We start from the raw sequence: 13,137 nt of genomic DNA, 5'->3' as shown, positions 1-13,137 counted from the left end.
TGTATATGGTAAAACTTTACTTTAAATAGGTGTTTAGTATGTCCCTTTTTAACAAAAATTATAGTATATAAATAGTTCCAAACTGATACAATAACTGTGTGAAATTTCCAGTACCTATTAAATTATCAGAAGAGTGAAAAGAGAATGTGAAAATGGATGGAAAACATGAAGATGGTTTGGCTAATAAAACAAATGCTAAGCTGAATTCTGAACATACATTTTAAAGATACTTGCATAGAACACATGGTCTTGTTGTTATATATAACATTTATGTATCATATAAAAAAGAGGATCAGGCACCTGAGAGTTCAGGACGGTAATTTCAAAAGTATTGAGTTTAGCATGTTATTAACTAGAGTATTTTACTTCAAGAAATAGTAAAACCTCAAAATTCAAAATTATTCAAGGAAACTATAAATCATCATTGATCACTAACCTACATTAGGAATATTGATGCAATATCTTAAACTCTTGGGTGGTTGCTGCCATGGAGGGAAAACCTGCTGTGTTATAAAACATTCTTTTATGTCACAAGATAAAAGTATTTAGATTGGACTGTGGTATCTGTACAAACACACACACACACACACGTCTGTTCTGCTCCCTTTCAAAATCAAACATAATTGGGTTGACACAATTGGGAAGGATATAAAGAAAGTCATATTATTGGAATGCCATTTAATTTTTGAGACTGCAAATTAAGTGCTCTCAAATCTCAGAGAGATTTTTATTCTAAAAATTTTCTTAGTTTAAAAGAAATCTGTCAGTTGCTATATTACTCGATAATAATGGGACATGTGAACAATGTTTACTTTTAAAAATAGTTTTAAGATGTTTGAAAGACCAGGAATAATTTTCTTTTTTCTTTTTTCTTTTTTTAAATGGAACCACACAGATTATCACTGCATCATTTACTTGTTATTGTACCAATATGGAAAACATATATGGATTAGAAGTAGTTGGTCATATTCCAAAAGGGTAATGTAGTCCTTTCTTTTTTCGTCTTTCTTCCTTTTCTCCCTCCCTCTCTTTCTCTCTCTCTCTTCCTTCCTCCCTCCCTCCCTCCCTCCCTCCCTCTCTCTCTCTTTCTTTCTTTCTGATTTCTTGTTTTTCTGATTTCTTGTTTTTCTGATTTCTTATTGACTTGTTTCCTTCCTTCCTTCCTTCCTTCCTTCCTTCCTTCTTGTGTGTTTGTTTTTGATGAAGAAAGTGACTGGGGGTAGATGGGTATGGATTTCATTTCTTCCAAAGTCTCTGTATGGGACAAAATTCCAATTAATTTCTATTTTACAATGATAGGAACAAACAATTTACGATAAAAAAAACCCTGCATACCTATTACTTGGATGTTGGTAACTATTTTATCTAGCATAGCCTCAGGCAAAAGATTTGGAAACTACATGTATATTATTTGAAAAACAAAGGAGAGTTTGGATTTCCAAATTAGAGTCATGCTCTAGGATTTAGTCTTCCCTATTATACTCACATATTCTTGGGACTATTTTTTTTTCTTTCTTTTTACAGCCACACCTGCAGTATTTGGAAGTTCCCAGGCCAGGGGTTGACCTACATTGCAACTTGTGGCAATGCTGAATCCTTGACACTGAGCAAGGACAGGGATCAAACCTGCATCCTCACAGAGACAACAGTGGGGTTCTTAACCTGTTGAGCCACAATGGAAACTCCTTTAGGACTTTTTTTTTCTTTTTGGGGGCCTCACCTGCAGCTAGGTGTTGAATCAGAGCTGTAGCTTCTGGCCTATGCCACAGCCACAGCAATGCTGGATCCAAGCCACCTCTGCAGCCTACACCACAGCTCATAGCAACGCCAGATACCTAACACATTGAGTGAGACCAGGGATCAAACCTGTATTCTAATGGATCCTAGTCAGGTTCATTAACCACTGAGCCGCAACAGGAACTCCGGGTTATTCCCTTTTAATGGCCTGTACTATACATCAATATTTATAAATTTGGAGCAAATTTAGAGCTGTTGAGTCCTATATATTTTTATCTTCCTGTCCCAAGGTTTGAAAAATTCTCAGATAATTGAAAAGATAATTTAAAAAATTCCTATCTCGGGAGTTCCCGTCGTGGTGCAGTGGTTAACGAATCCGACTAGGAAGCATGAGGTTGCGGGTTCGGTCCCTGCCCTTGCTCAGTGGGTTAATGATCTGGCGTTGCCGTGAGCTGTGGTGTAGGTTGCAGACACGGCTCGGATCCTGCATTGCTGTGGCTCTGGCGTAGGCCAGTGGCTACAGCTCCGATTTGACCCCTAGCCTGGGAACCTCCATATGCCGCGGGAGCAGCCCAAAGAAATAGGAAAAAAAAAAAAAATCCTATCTTTAGCCTTTAATGCAGATATAGGGTAAGAGTGATTACCTGAATCAACTTGAGTTTTCTAAAGCTTTGTCTACTTTCCCACCTTTGAAAGTCTGTTGTTATTGTTGTTTTTTCTCTAGGTTAGTTGATCATTATTAATAATTAGACATGCTCAATTTCATGAAACAAAAGTTCTTATCCTTTGAAATGGTAGCACTTTTATATATCATATATCTTAGAGCTTGTAATGGTACAAATCAATTTGACTTGAGGATAAACTTAGGTAAGTGGGTAAAGAAAATCATGTTTCTCCTCCATCCAGTCTAATTCCTCTTTATTTTGAGTAACCTTTCCAGATTCATCCTCTTAAGGAATTATAGAAAGAGCATAGCACTGAAAAGAAATGGAGCTGAGGTAGAATTCCAGCTCTACCACTTACTTTGTTATTTTTTAAAAATTATTGGAATATAGTTGACTTACAAATCTGTGTTAATTTTAGGCATACAGCAAAGTTAAGTCAAATATATATATATATATTTATATATATATAATATTACTTTTAGATACTCAGTTTGTGATTTAGATACATTATGTAACTTTCTCAAAATGTTTTCTCTTCCGTACAATGCATTAATGGCCCTTGGTATGGGGATTGTGGGGAGAATTAAATAATACTACAACAGTGAAAGTGCTGAGCATTCAATTTATATGCTCAATATTAAATCAACATGAATTGTCTTCCCATTTTTGCCCAGAAAGGTTTTTTTAAGATGGGAGTTTCAGTGTCACAAAGCATCATCAGGAATAAATAAAAATGGTACTTTGGCTCAAGTGGTTTTCAACAGATAATAAGACAATGGCTGATATTAGTTGAAAGAAATATTTTAAATTGAGAGACAGCTAACTGTGGTCCTATTTTCACAACAGAGGGTAGATGGAGCCTTTATATATCTATTTCCTAACATATGATGAATAGGGTCAAAGCCCAAAATAGAGGTTCCCAGGCCAGGGGTCAAATTTGAGCTGCAGCTGTTGTCCTATGCCCCAGCCACAGCAATGTGGGGTCTGAGAGCATCTGTGACATACACCACAGCTCACAGCAATGCCGGGTTCTTAACCCACTGAATGAAGCAAGGGATCACACCTGCCTCCTCATAGACATAGTTGGGTTCATTACTGCTGAGCCAATGGGAATTCCCATTTTTTAAGGTCTTATTGGCTTTCTTCAATGAATCCTGAATTGAGCAGCATCCCACTTAGCAGATCAAATGGAGTTCTGAAGAGCTGTAGAAAATAAAAGGCTTTTATGGTCAGAAGAGGGCAGGAAAAGGAAGTTTTCAACAAAGAGTGGATTGTTTCAGGCAAGGTCATCTTCCTATGGGGGACAGAAGGGCAAATTACGTCACTAGTGCTGACCAGGTAATTCTAGATTGATTGGTTAAAGTTACATTCCTGGGGGAGGTTGAAACTACAGTAATTAGGTGTTAATTTTCATTTGCTTATTTGCTTACATGAGGCTTAGCACAAATGACTCCATTTAGGGTCTGTTGTCTCTCTCTTTTTTTTTTTTTTTTTTTTTTTTGACTTTTGTCCTTTGAGGGCTGCACCTGCTGTATATGGAGGTTTCCAGGCCAGGGGTCTAATCAGAACTACAGCTGCCAGCCTACTCCACACCCACAGATCCAAGCCATGTCTGTGACCCACACCACAGCTCACAGCAACTCTGGATCCTTAACCCACTGATCAAGGCCAGGGATTGAACCCGCAACCTCACGATTCCTAGTTGGATTCATTTCCACTGTGCCACGACGGGAACTCCTGTTGTCTCTGTTTTAACAATAGTTAAGTGTACTGTGAAAGGATCAAGTAAAAACATAATTAAGATTATGGACTTAATGGCAAGTTTCAGGATTAGCTCAGGAATTGTAGCTCACAATAAACTAGTGTTTGCATACAATACTGTGGTATTCAAGGCAGGAAACACAGTTTTTAATACCAGCCAAATAAACGTTTGGAAAAGATTCAAATGACAGAATGCTCCAGATTTGCTTTTATTCTGATACAGGACATTTTTGTTGAGTCAGAGTTTCTGTGCTGTAACCTGAATTCCCTGGGAGTAAATACCAGTTAAATGCATGGAGCTATCCCTGTGGTATTCTTTGATTTGCTGTTCTGCCAAATAACATTGAAAACAAAAGGCTTCTAAAGACAAGGCAACTTGGTTTTCTCGGGGGTGTTTCACATATTCTGTGTAAACTCTTGTAGTTACCACAATTGAATTCACTGCAAGTTGTCACAAAAATTACATGAAATTTGATGACTTCAGTATGGTCTTTCTTTCCATAGAATTCCTCCACCTAAAGCTCCTCCAATGAATGTCCTCTCTGCAGTAATCACTGAAGCTTTTGGAGTGGCACTTGTAGGTTATGTGGCCTCACTGGCTCTTGCCCAAGGATCTGCCAAAAAATTCAAATATTCAATTGATGACAATCAGGTAGAGTATACCCCAACCCCTCTCCACACTTCTCCACAGCTATTGCGTAATTGTATAGTGTACTCTCAGATCCCAAAAGTGTTGAAATTATGATAAATAAAACTTTCCTAGGTATATAACAAGAATGGGTAGAACAAAACAAAGTCTACAAGTCATTCATAGAAATGTGGAAATCTGAATTTCATGAATTAGTTTATAATACACTTATTTTTAGAGGAGGACATCTTGTTCTCTTTGATTTGTTTTTAGGAGAGAATCTAAATATATTTATCACTGAATGCTGACGTTTAAAAATTATGGATTTCAAAATACAAGGAATTCTAATGTTACTCTTAGAAAAATGAAAGGATGCAAAAGTAGGAGTTCCCATTCCATGAAGATGTGTGTTCAGTCCCTGGTCTCGCTTATAGGTTAAGGATCCAGCATTACTGTGAGCCATGGTGTAGGTCGCAAATGCACCCTGGATCCTGCGTTGCTGTGTCTGTGGTGTAGGATGGCAGCTACAGCTCTGATCCAACCCCTAGACTGGGAACCTCCATATGCTACAGGTGCAGCCCTAAAAAAACAAAAACAAAAACAAAATAAACATCAAACAAACAAAAAAAACAGAATGCCAAATTATTTATATCTAAATAAATATATTATTAGATATAATTATATAATATATAATTATTTATATCTAAATAAATATATTATTAGATATAATATATTTTTTATATCTAAAATTATTTATTTGCCCCAGTTTTGAGTTCTGTAAAAAGGCAGATTTATTCACTCAACAGATATGTACTGAGCCCTACTGTATACCAGGCACTGGTCTAGGAACAATAGATACAATACTATATACTAGACAAGTCTTTCCTTATCTCACATCCTCCCACTGTCTTCCCAAAATACACAGGTTAAAATCCTTTTACAAAGGCTTGTAAGGCCCTACCCCACCTTGGCACCAGCCCTTTTCCTCTATGTTCTTATATTTATTTTATATTTTGTTGTGGCTGAACTTACTGCTTTGTTTTTCCTTGAGCCACCTAACTGTGGTTCTGGCTCAGAATATTTACACTTGCTGTTCCCTTTTCCAGGAAATTTGTACCCCTAGGTAGCTCCATGCCTTCTTTATTCAGATGTTCCCTTCTCAGAGAGGCTTGGTAAGCTAAAATCCTAAACTCCAAAATTTTCCACTGCCTTCTCTGCTTTACTTTCCATATTACTCTTGTTTATTGTCAGCATTATCTCCCTAGAACACCAGTCTGTGAAGGCAGGGATATTTGTCTGTTATTTACTGGTAATAGCAGAAGCAGAAAAATACTAGGAGGCTTTTTAATAATCCAAGTGACAGTTGATGACTTGGACCAGGATGCAGTAATGAAGGAGTTGAGAAGTGGATAGATTCTGGATTGGATGTGAATGCCATACGGGAAAAGGGGAAGTTAAGACCATCTCTAAAACTTGCAGCCAAAACAACAGGAACTTGAGATGGGGAAGGATGTAGGAGGACCAAGGTGAGAATGTGTAAAGCAATAACCTGATTAGTTAAGTTTGGGATACTTGTTAACCATCCAAATGAAAATGCTGAGTAGCAGGTTCAGTCTGAAGCTCAGAAGAGTGGTCTAGGCTGGAGACATTAATTCGGGAGCTGTCAGGGTGTATTTGGGTAGCCAAGATTAGAGGGAGAAGTGGTCCAATATTTGTGTTGTTTGAGGAGGAGCCACAAAGGATAGTGGGAAGTGGTGGCTAGGGAGGCAGGAGAATACCAAAAGGGTGAGAGGACCTAGCAGGGGCTAGAAAGAGCCTTTAAGGAAGAGGAAATGAGCAACTGTGTCAAATGCCACTTTCAGTTCAGGTAATTGGATTTAGCATTTCGGAGGTCATTGGTGGAATGGTGGGAACAAAAGCCTTGATTGTAGTGATTTAAAAGGGAATTTGGCAACAGATACAATAAATACCTTGTACTTCCCTATAAGGTTGTTATAAGGATTAAATGAATAAAGTGCCTAGAACAATTTCTGGCTCATTGTAAGCCCTCAATAAATACTAGCTATTTTAAAAATAATGATTAAATTACAACCAATGGAGAGAACTGAAATAGAATACAAATAAGTCTCAGCCTATGACATTTTACCTTGGTCTCAAAAGTTAATTTTGCTTAAGAAATCATATATTCTCCTGTTATCAATCCTGTAGGAGTTTTTGGCTCATGGTCTCAGCAATGTGATTCCTTCATTTTTCTTCTGCATACCGAGTGCTGCTGCCATGGGAAGGACTGCTGGCCTGTATAGCACGGGAGCAAAGACACAGGTAACTTTGCTATTCAGCAGGATCAAAAGAATTGATGGGCCTTTGCGCTCCGTCTTGAAGAATTGGAAGAATAAGTTACTCTCTAAAGTCCTGAGAATATTCCTGCTTCTACAGTTTTTTAAACTAGTTTCAAGGAGTGTATCTCTTTTCTTTCTTATGAATGATCCTTCCAGAAGCTGAATGACAAAAAAAAAAAAAAATCTGGTATTAATGGCAGCTTTATTGTAAAGCTTTGAACCGAAGCTCCCTCTAGTGGTACCTCTGCACTTTTTGCTACTCTAACCAGACAATTTGAAATTTAAAAATTTTTATTTGCTTCCTTTAAATAAAATGAAATCAGCTATATGCAAAATCAGTCCTTGGCACTGACATTTATGTCTATATAAATTTACAGGTATGTAAATGAATAATGAGATATCTGTGCACATTTTGGTTTAAAGACACAATTATATATTTTTAGGAACTGAAAGCAATTTGACTTTTGAGAGCCTGCTGTATACCAAGTATTATGCTAGGTACTTGAAAGATGATAATGATGGTAATGAAGATGTCTCCGTGATGATGGTGATGGTGGTGGTATTGGTGGAAGCATATATTGAGTTATAGCCACACATTGTCTGTCATATTTTTTATATAAATGTACTCATTTAATCTTTTAGACAATTCTATGAAGCAGATATAATTATTACCCTAAATTCCCACATGACAAAATTGAGGAAGAGTGGGTTAAACTAACTTACTTAGGCCACAGAGCTAATGAGAGGCAGAGCTGGGATTTGAACCCAGATAAATTTATTCCAAATCTTGCAGTCTTAACCACTGTTCTATACAAGAAAATTTATGTATATGTCAATTTAAGAAATTAAAACAATTCACATTTATTTAAAATTAGAATTGAATGAAAATTCGTAAGACATTTTATGTGATAATTAAACATTTATAAGGAGACTACCTTGTATTATGTCCTTTTGGCGCAGGTGTTGCAGAAGAATAAATTTGAAAAAGATATAGTTCTTGACCTTGGGGGAAAGTGGCAACAGAAAGATGGGCAAATAGCCATTAAAATATAGCATAAAACTAACTAATAAAACTATTCATGAGTGTACCATGGAATTTTGAATGTATAATAATTTGACAAAAAATTGCCACAACTCATTAGCTAAGATGTGAAATTTTCATTCAGCATCATTTTACATGGCAGTTTGATTGATTTTTCCTCAGTGATTTAAAGTATAGATTCATCATGTGTATTGGCAGAAACATTTTTGCAAACTCAAATAGTTGCAATCTAAATCTAAATGTTTAATTCATAGTGTACTCAAGCATCATCCTTTAATCTGAAGACTCTTCTATCTATAAAAATCTAGGATTCTATAGTAGTTTCCATTTAGTTTCTTACAAAGATGAGTGTATTAGATGTCCTCTCATCATGTTCAGGCCAGATAAGGATAATGAGTCTTAAGGGCATGGATTCAGAGCCTGGATTTTTGTTCTAGCTCCAACACTAGTGATTGGGTGACTTTTCACAAGTAACTTGACCTTTCTAGCCTAAATGGACTTGGCTATTAAAGTATTTGTTATAAAGATTGAATTGATACCTGCTTATTTAGCACAATGTCTGAACACCATAAATGTATCTCCAATGATAATGCTTACAGATTTTATTAAGCATTTTCATAATTAATTATTTTCAGAACTTTCTGGTTAACATTTAATTTTAAAACATCCTGGCTTGATTGGGATGCAGCAAGGCAGTTTCTAGTCCAAGATGACTTTCTAACTTGTTGGTGATCTTCAGCAAGGTAGTGTCTTCATCTATAACATGGACTGAGAAATTTGGAATAGAATCCATGAGGTGTTTCATCTTGAATGTTGTTCATCTGTGGTGTTTCCTTGGGCTCATCTAATCACTGCTAATACTATTTTAGTAATAACAAAACCATCTGATTTAGCTTTTTAATGTTCACTCTTGACTATCTAAAAGAGAGAATACATTGAGGAAACACACAGTTATTTTTAAATCTGAGATTTTTTTCATTTGTGCTGATTATAAATTTCTTCACCTAATAGGGTAGATATGGAAAGGCACCCTTCTTTTCTCTACTCTGGAGGCTACGTGCTTGTTTGAATGATTAGAACAGGTCTTTTCTAAGAACTTTTCATTTAAGAGTTATTTTCTTTATGGTATTCTATTCGTCAGACTTCAGAAGAAATGAAAGGTAGCTAACAAAACACTAGATCAGGGAACCAAAGCTCCTGCTTGTTGAGATTGTTGCAGATCTGTTCAATTCCCACTAAATTGCACAGAGAAGGAATCTGATTAATGTGCATACCCAAATCGAGGATGATTTCCCATGGTAGTCATTGTAGCATTGCAAGAATTAGGTTTATGTGGGCATAACTTAGAGCTGATATGATTTGAAGAAGACATTGTGTAAGCCATGTCTTTTATTTATTTATTTATTTATTTATTTATTTATTTATTTTCCCACTGTACAGCAAGGGGATCAAGTTATCCTTACATGTATACATTACAATTACATTTTTTCCCCCACCCTTTGTTCTGTTGCAACATGAGTATCCAGACAAAGTTCTCAATGCTACTCAGCAGGATCTCCTTGTAAACATATTCTAAGTTGTGTCTGATATGCCCAAGCTCCCGATCCCTCCCACTCCCTCTCCCTCCCATCAGGCAGCCACAAGTCTCTTCTCCAAGTCCATGATTTTCTCTTCTGAGGAGATGTTCATTTGTGCTGGATATTAGATTCCAGTTATAAGTGATATCATATGGTGTTTGTCTTTGTCTTTCTGACTCATTTCACTCAGGATGAGATTCTCTAGTTTCATCCATGTTGCTAAAAATGGCATTATGTCATTCTTTTTTTATGGCTGAGTAATATTCCATTGTGAATATATACCACATCTTCCTCATCCACTCATCTGTCGATGGACATTTGGGTTGTTTCCATGTCTTGGCTATTGTGAAGAGTGCTGCAATGAACATGCGGGTGCATGTGTCTCTTTTAAGTAGAGTTTTGTCCGGATAGATGCCCAAGAGTGGGATTGCAGGGTCATATGGAAGTTCTATGTATAGACTTCTAAGGTATCTCCAAACTATTCTCCATAGTGGCTGTACCAGTTGACATTCCCACCAACAGTGCAGGAGGGTTCCCTTTTCTCCACAGCCCCTCCAGCACTTGTTATTAGTGGATTTATTAATGATGGCCATTCTGACTGGTGTGAGGTGGTATCTCACGGTAGTTTTGATTTACATTTCTCTTATAATCAGCGATGTTGAGCATTTTCTCATATGTTTGCCGGACAACTGTGTATCTTCTTTGGAGAAATGTCTATTCAGGTCTTTTGCCCATTTTTCCATTGATTGATTGGCTTTTTTGCTGTTGGGTTGTATAAGTTGTTTATATATTCTAGAGATTAAGCCCTAGTCGGTTGCGTCATTTGAAATTCTTTTCTCCCATTCTGTAAGTTGTCTTTTTGTTTTCTTTTTGGTTTCCTTTGCTGTGCAAAAGCTTGTCAGTTTGATGAGGTCCCATGGGTTTATTTTTGCTCTAATTTCTATTGCTTTGGGAGACTGACCTGAGAAAATATTCATGATGTTGATGTCAGAGAGTGTTTTGCCTATGTTTTCTTCTAGGAGTTTGATGGTGTCCTGTCGTATATTTAAGTCTTTCAGCCATTTGGAGTTTATTTTTGTGCATGGTGTGAGGGTGTGTTCTAGTTTCATTGCTTTGCATGCAGCTGTCCAGGTTTCCCAGCAATGCTTGCTGAATAGACTTTCTTTTTCCCATTTTATGTTCTTGCCTCCCTTGTCAAAGATTAATTGACCATAGGTGTCAGGGTTTATTTCCGGGTTCCCTATTCTGTTCCATTGGTCTGTCTACCTGTTTTGATACCAGCACCACACTGTTTTGATGACTGTGGCTTTGTAGTATTTCTTGAAGTCTGGGAGAGTTATGCCTCCAGCTTGGTTTTTGTTTCTCAGGATTGCTTTGGCGATTCTGGGTCTTTTGTGGTTCCATATAAATGTTTGGATTGTTTGTTCTAGTTCTGTGAACAATGTCATGGGTAATTTGATAGGGATTGCATTGAATCTGTAGATTGCTTTGGGTAGTATGGCCATTTTTACAATATTGATTTTTCCAATCCAGGAACATGGAATATCTTTCCATTTCTTTACATCTTCTTTGATCTCTTTGATTAAGGTTTTATAGTTCTCGGCATATAGGTCCTTTACCTCTTTGGTCAGGTGTATTCCGAGGTATTTGATTTTGTGTGGTACAATTTTAAAAGGTATCGTATTTTTGTATTCCTTTTCTAATGTTTCATTGCTGGTATACAGAAATGCAACTGACTTCTGAATGTTAATCTTATATCCTGCTACTTTGCTTAATTTGTTGATCGGTTCAAGTAGTTTTGGGGTTGAGTCCTTAGGGTTTTCTAGGTATAGAATCATGTCATCTGCATACAGTGACAGTTTGATCTCTTCTCTTCCTATATGGATGCCTTTTATTTCTTTTGTTTGTCTAATTGCTGTGGCCAGGACTTCCAAAACGATGTTGAAGAGCAGTGGTGAGAGTGGGCATCCCTGTCTTGTTCCAGATTTGAGTGAGAAGGCTTTCAGTTTTTCCCCATTGAGGATTATATTTGCTGTGGGTTTATCATAAATGGCTTTGATTATGTTCAGGAATGTTCCCTCTATACCCACTTTGGCGAGGGTCTTGATCATGAATGGATGTTGAACTTTGTCAAATGCTTTTTCTGCATCTATGGAGGTGATCATATGATTTTTGACTTTTTTTTTGTTAATGTGGTGTATGATGCTGATTGATTTGCGTATGTTGAACCATCCTTGTGAACCTGGGATGAACCCAACCTGGTCATGGTGTATAATTTTTTTGGTATGTTGTTGGATTCGGTTGGCTAAGATTTTGATGAGAATTTTTGCATCTATATTCATCAATGATATTGGCCAATAGTTTTCTTTTTTGGTGGTGTCTCTGTCTGGTTTTGGAATGAGCGTGATGGTGGCCTCATAGAATGTCTTTGGGAGTATTCCTTCTTCTTCAACCTTTTGAAAGAGTTTAAGGAGGACGGGCACCAATTCCTCTTTATATGTTTGATAGAATTCACCTGTGAAGCCATCTGGTCCTGGACTTTTGTTTGTAGGGAGTGATTTTATGACCTCTTCATTTCATTTGTAGTGATTGGTCTGTTCAGTTGGTCTGTTTCTGCTTGATTCAGTTTTGACAGGCTGTAAGATTCTAGAAAATCATCCATTTCTTCCAGATTGTCAAACTTGTTGCTGTATAGTTGTTCATAGTATTCTTTTATGGTTTTTTGTATTTCTGCTGTATCCTTTGTGATGTCTCCTTTTTCATTTATAATTTTGGTTATTTGGGTTCTTTCTCTCCTCTTTTTAGTGAGACTGGCTAGGGGTTTATCAATTTTGTTCACCTTTTCAAAGAACCAGCTCTTGGTTTTATTAATTTTCTCTATTGTTTTTTGAGTCTCTATTTTATTGATTTCTTCTTTGATCTTTATAATTTCCTTCCATCTACTGACTTTAGGTCTTTTTTGTTCTTCTTTTTCTATTTCGTTTAGGTGGAGGGTTAAGTTGTCAATTTGGGATCTTTCTTCTTTTTTGAGAAAGGCCTGTATTGCTATAAATTTCCCTCTGAGCACTGCTTTCGCAGCATCCCATAGATTTTGAGAGGTTGTGTCTTCATTATCATTTGTTTCAAGGTAGTTTTTAATTTCCTTCTTGATTTCCTCATTGACCCATTGGTTTTTTAGTAGCATGTTGTTTAGTCTCCCTGTAGTAGGTTTTTTCTCTTTCCTTTTCCCATGGTTGATTTCTAATTTCATGGCATTGTGATCAGAGAAGATACTTGAAATAATTTCTGTGCTCCTAAATTTATTGAGGTTAGCTTAGTGTCCCAATATGTGGTCGATTCTTGAGAATGTTCCATGAGCATTTGAGAAGAATGTGTATTCTGATTTTTT

At 36.7% G+C, this 13,137-nt stretch overlaps 1 protein-coding gene across 7 annotated transcripts in view; it reads left to right on the top strand.

The window, feature by feature from the left end:
• SLC26A7 (solute carrier family 26 member 7) overlaps positions 1 to 13,137 on the top strand; it is a 226,706-nt gene that overhangs the window by 112,135 nt on the left and 101,434 nt on the right. For all 7 annotated transcript variants that reach the window (XM_021089127.1, XM_021089128.1, XM_021089125.1 and 4 more), the window contains 3 exons: positions 896 to 978; positions 4,668 to 4,815; positions 7,000 to 7,113. In XM_021089127.1, the coding sequence (XP_020944786.1) occupies positions 896 to 978; positions 4,668 to 4,815; positions 7,000 to 7,113 (345 nt within the window). The remainder of the gene's footprint in view (positions 1 to 895; positions 979 to 4,667; positions 4,816 to 6,999; positions 7,114 to 13,137) is intronic.

This window comes from Sus scrofa, chromosome 4 (assembly GCF_000003025.6).
Source record: "Sus scrofa isolate TJ Tabasco breed Duroc chromosome 4, Sscrofa11.1, whole genome shotgun sequence".
Taxonomy (NCBI): Eukaryota; Metazoa; Chordata; class Mammalia; order Artiodactyla; family Suidae; genus Sus; species Sus scrofa.
This window is presented reverse-complemented; position numbering and strand designations above follow the sequence as displayed.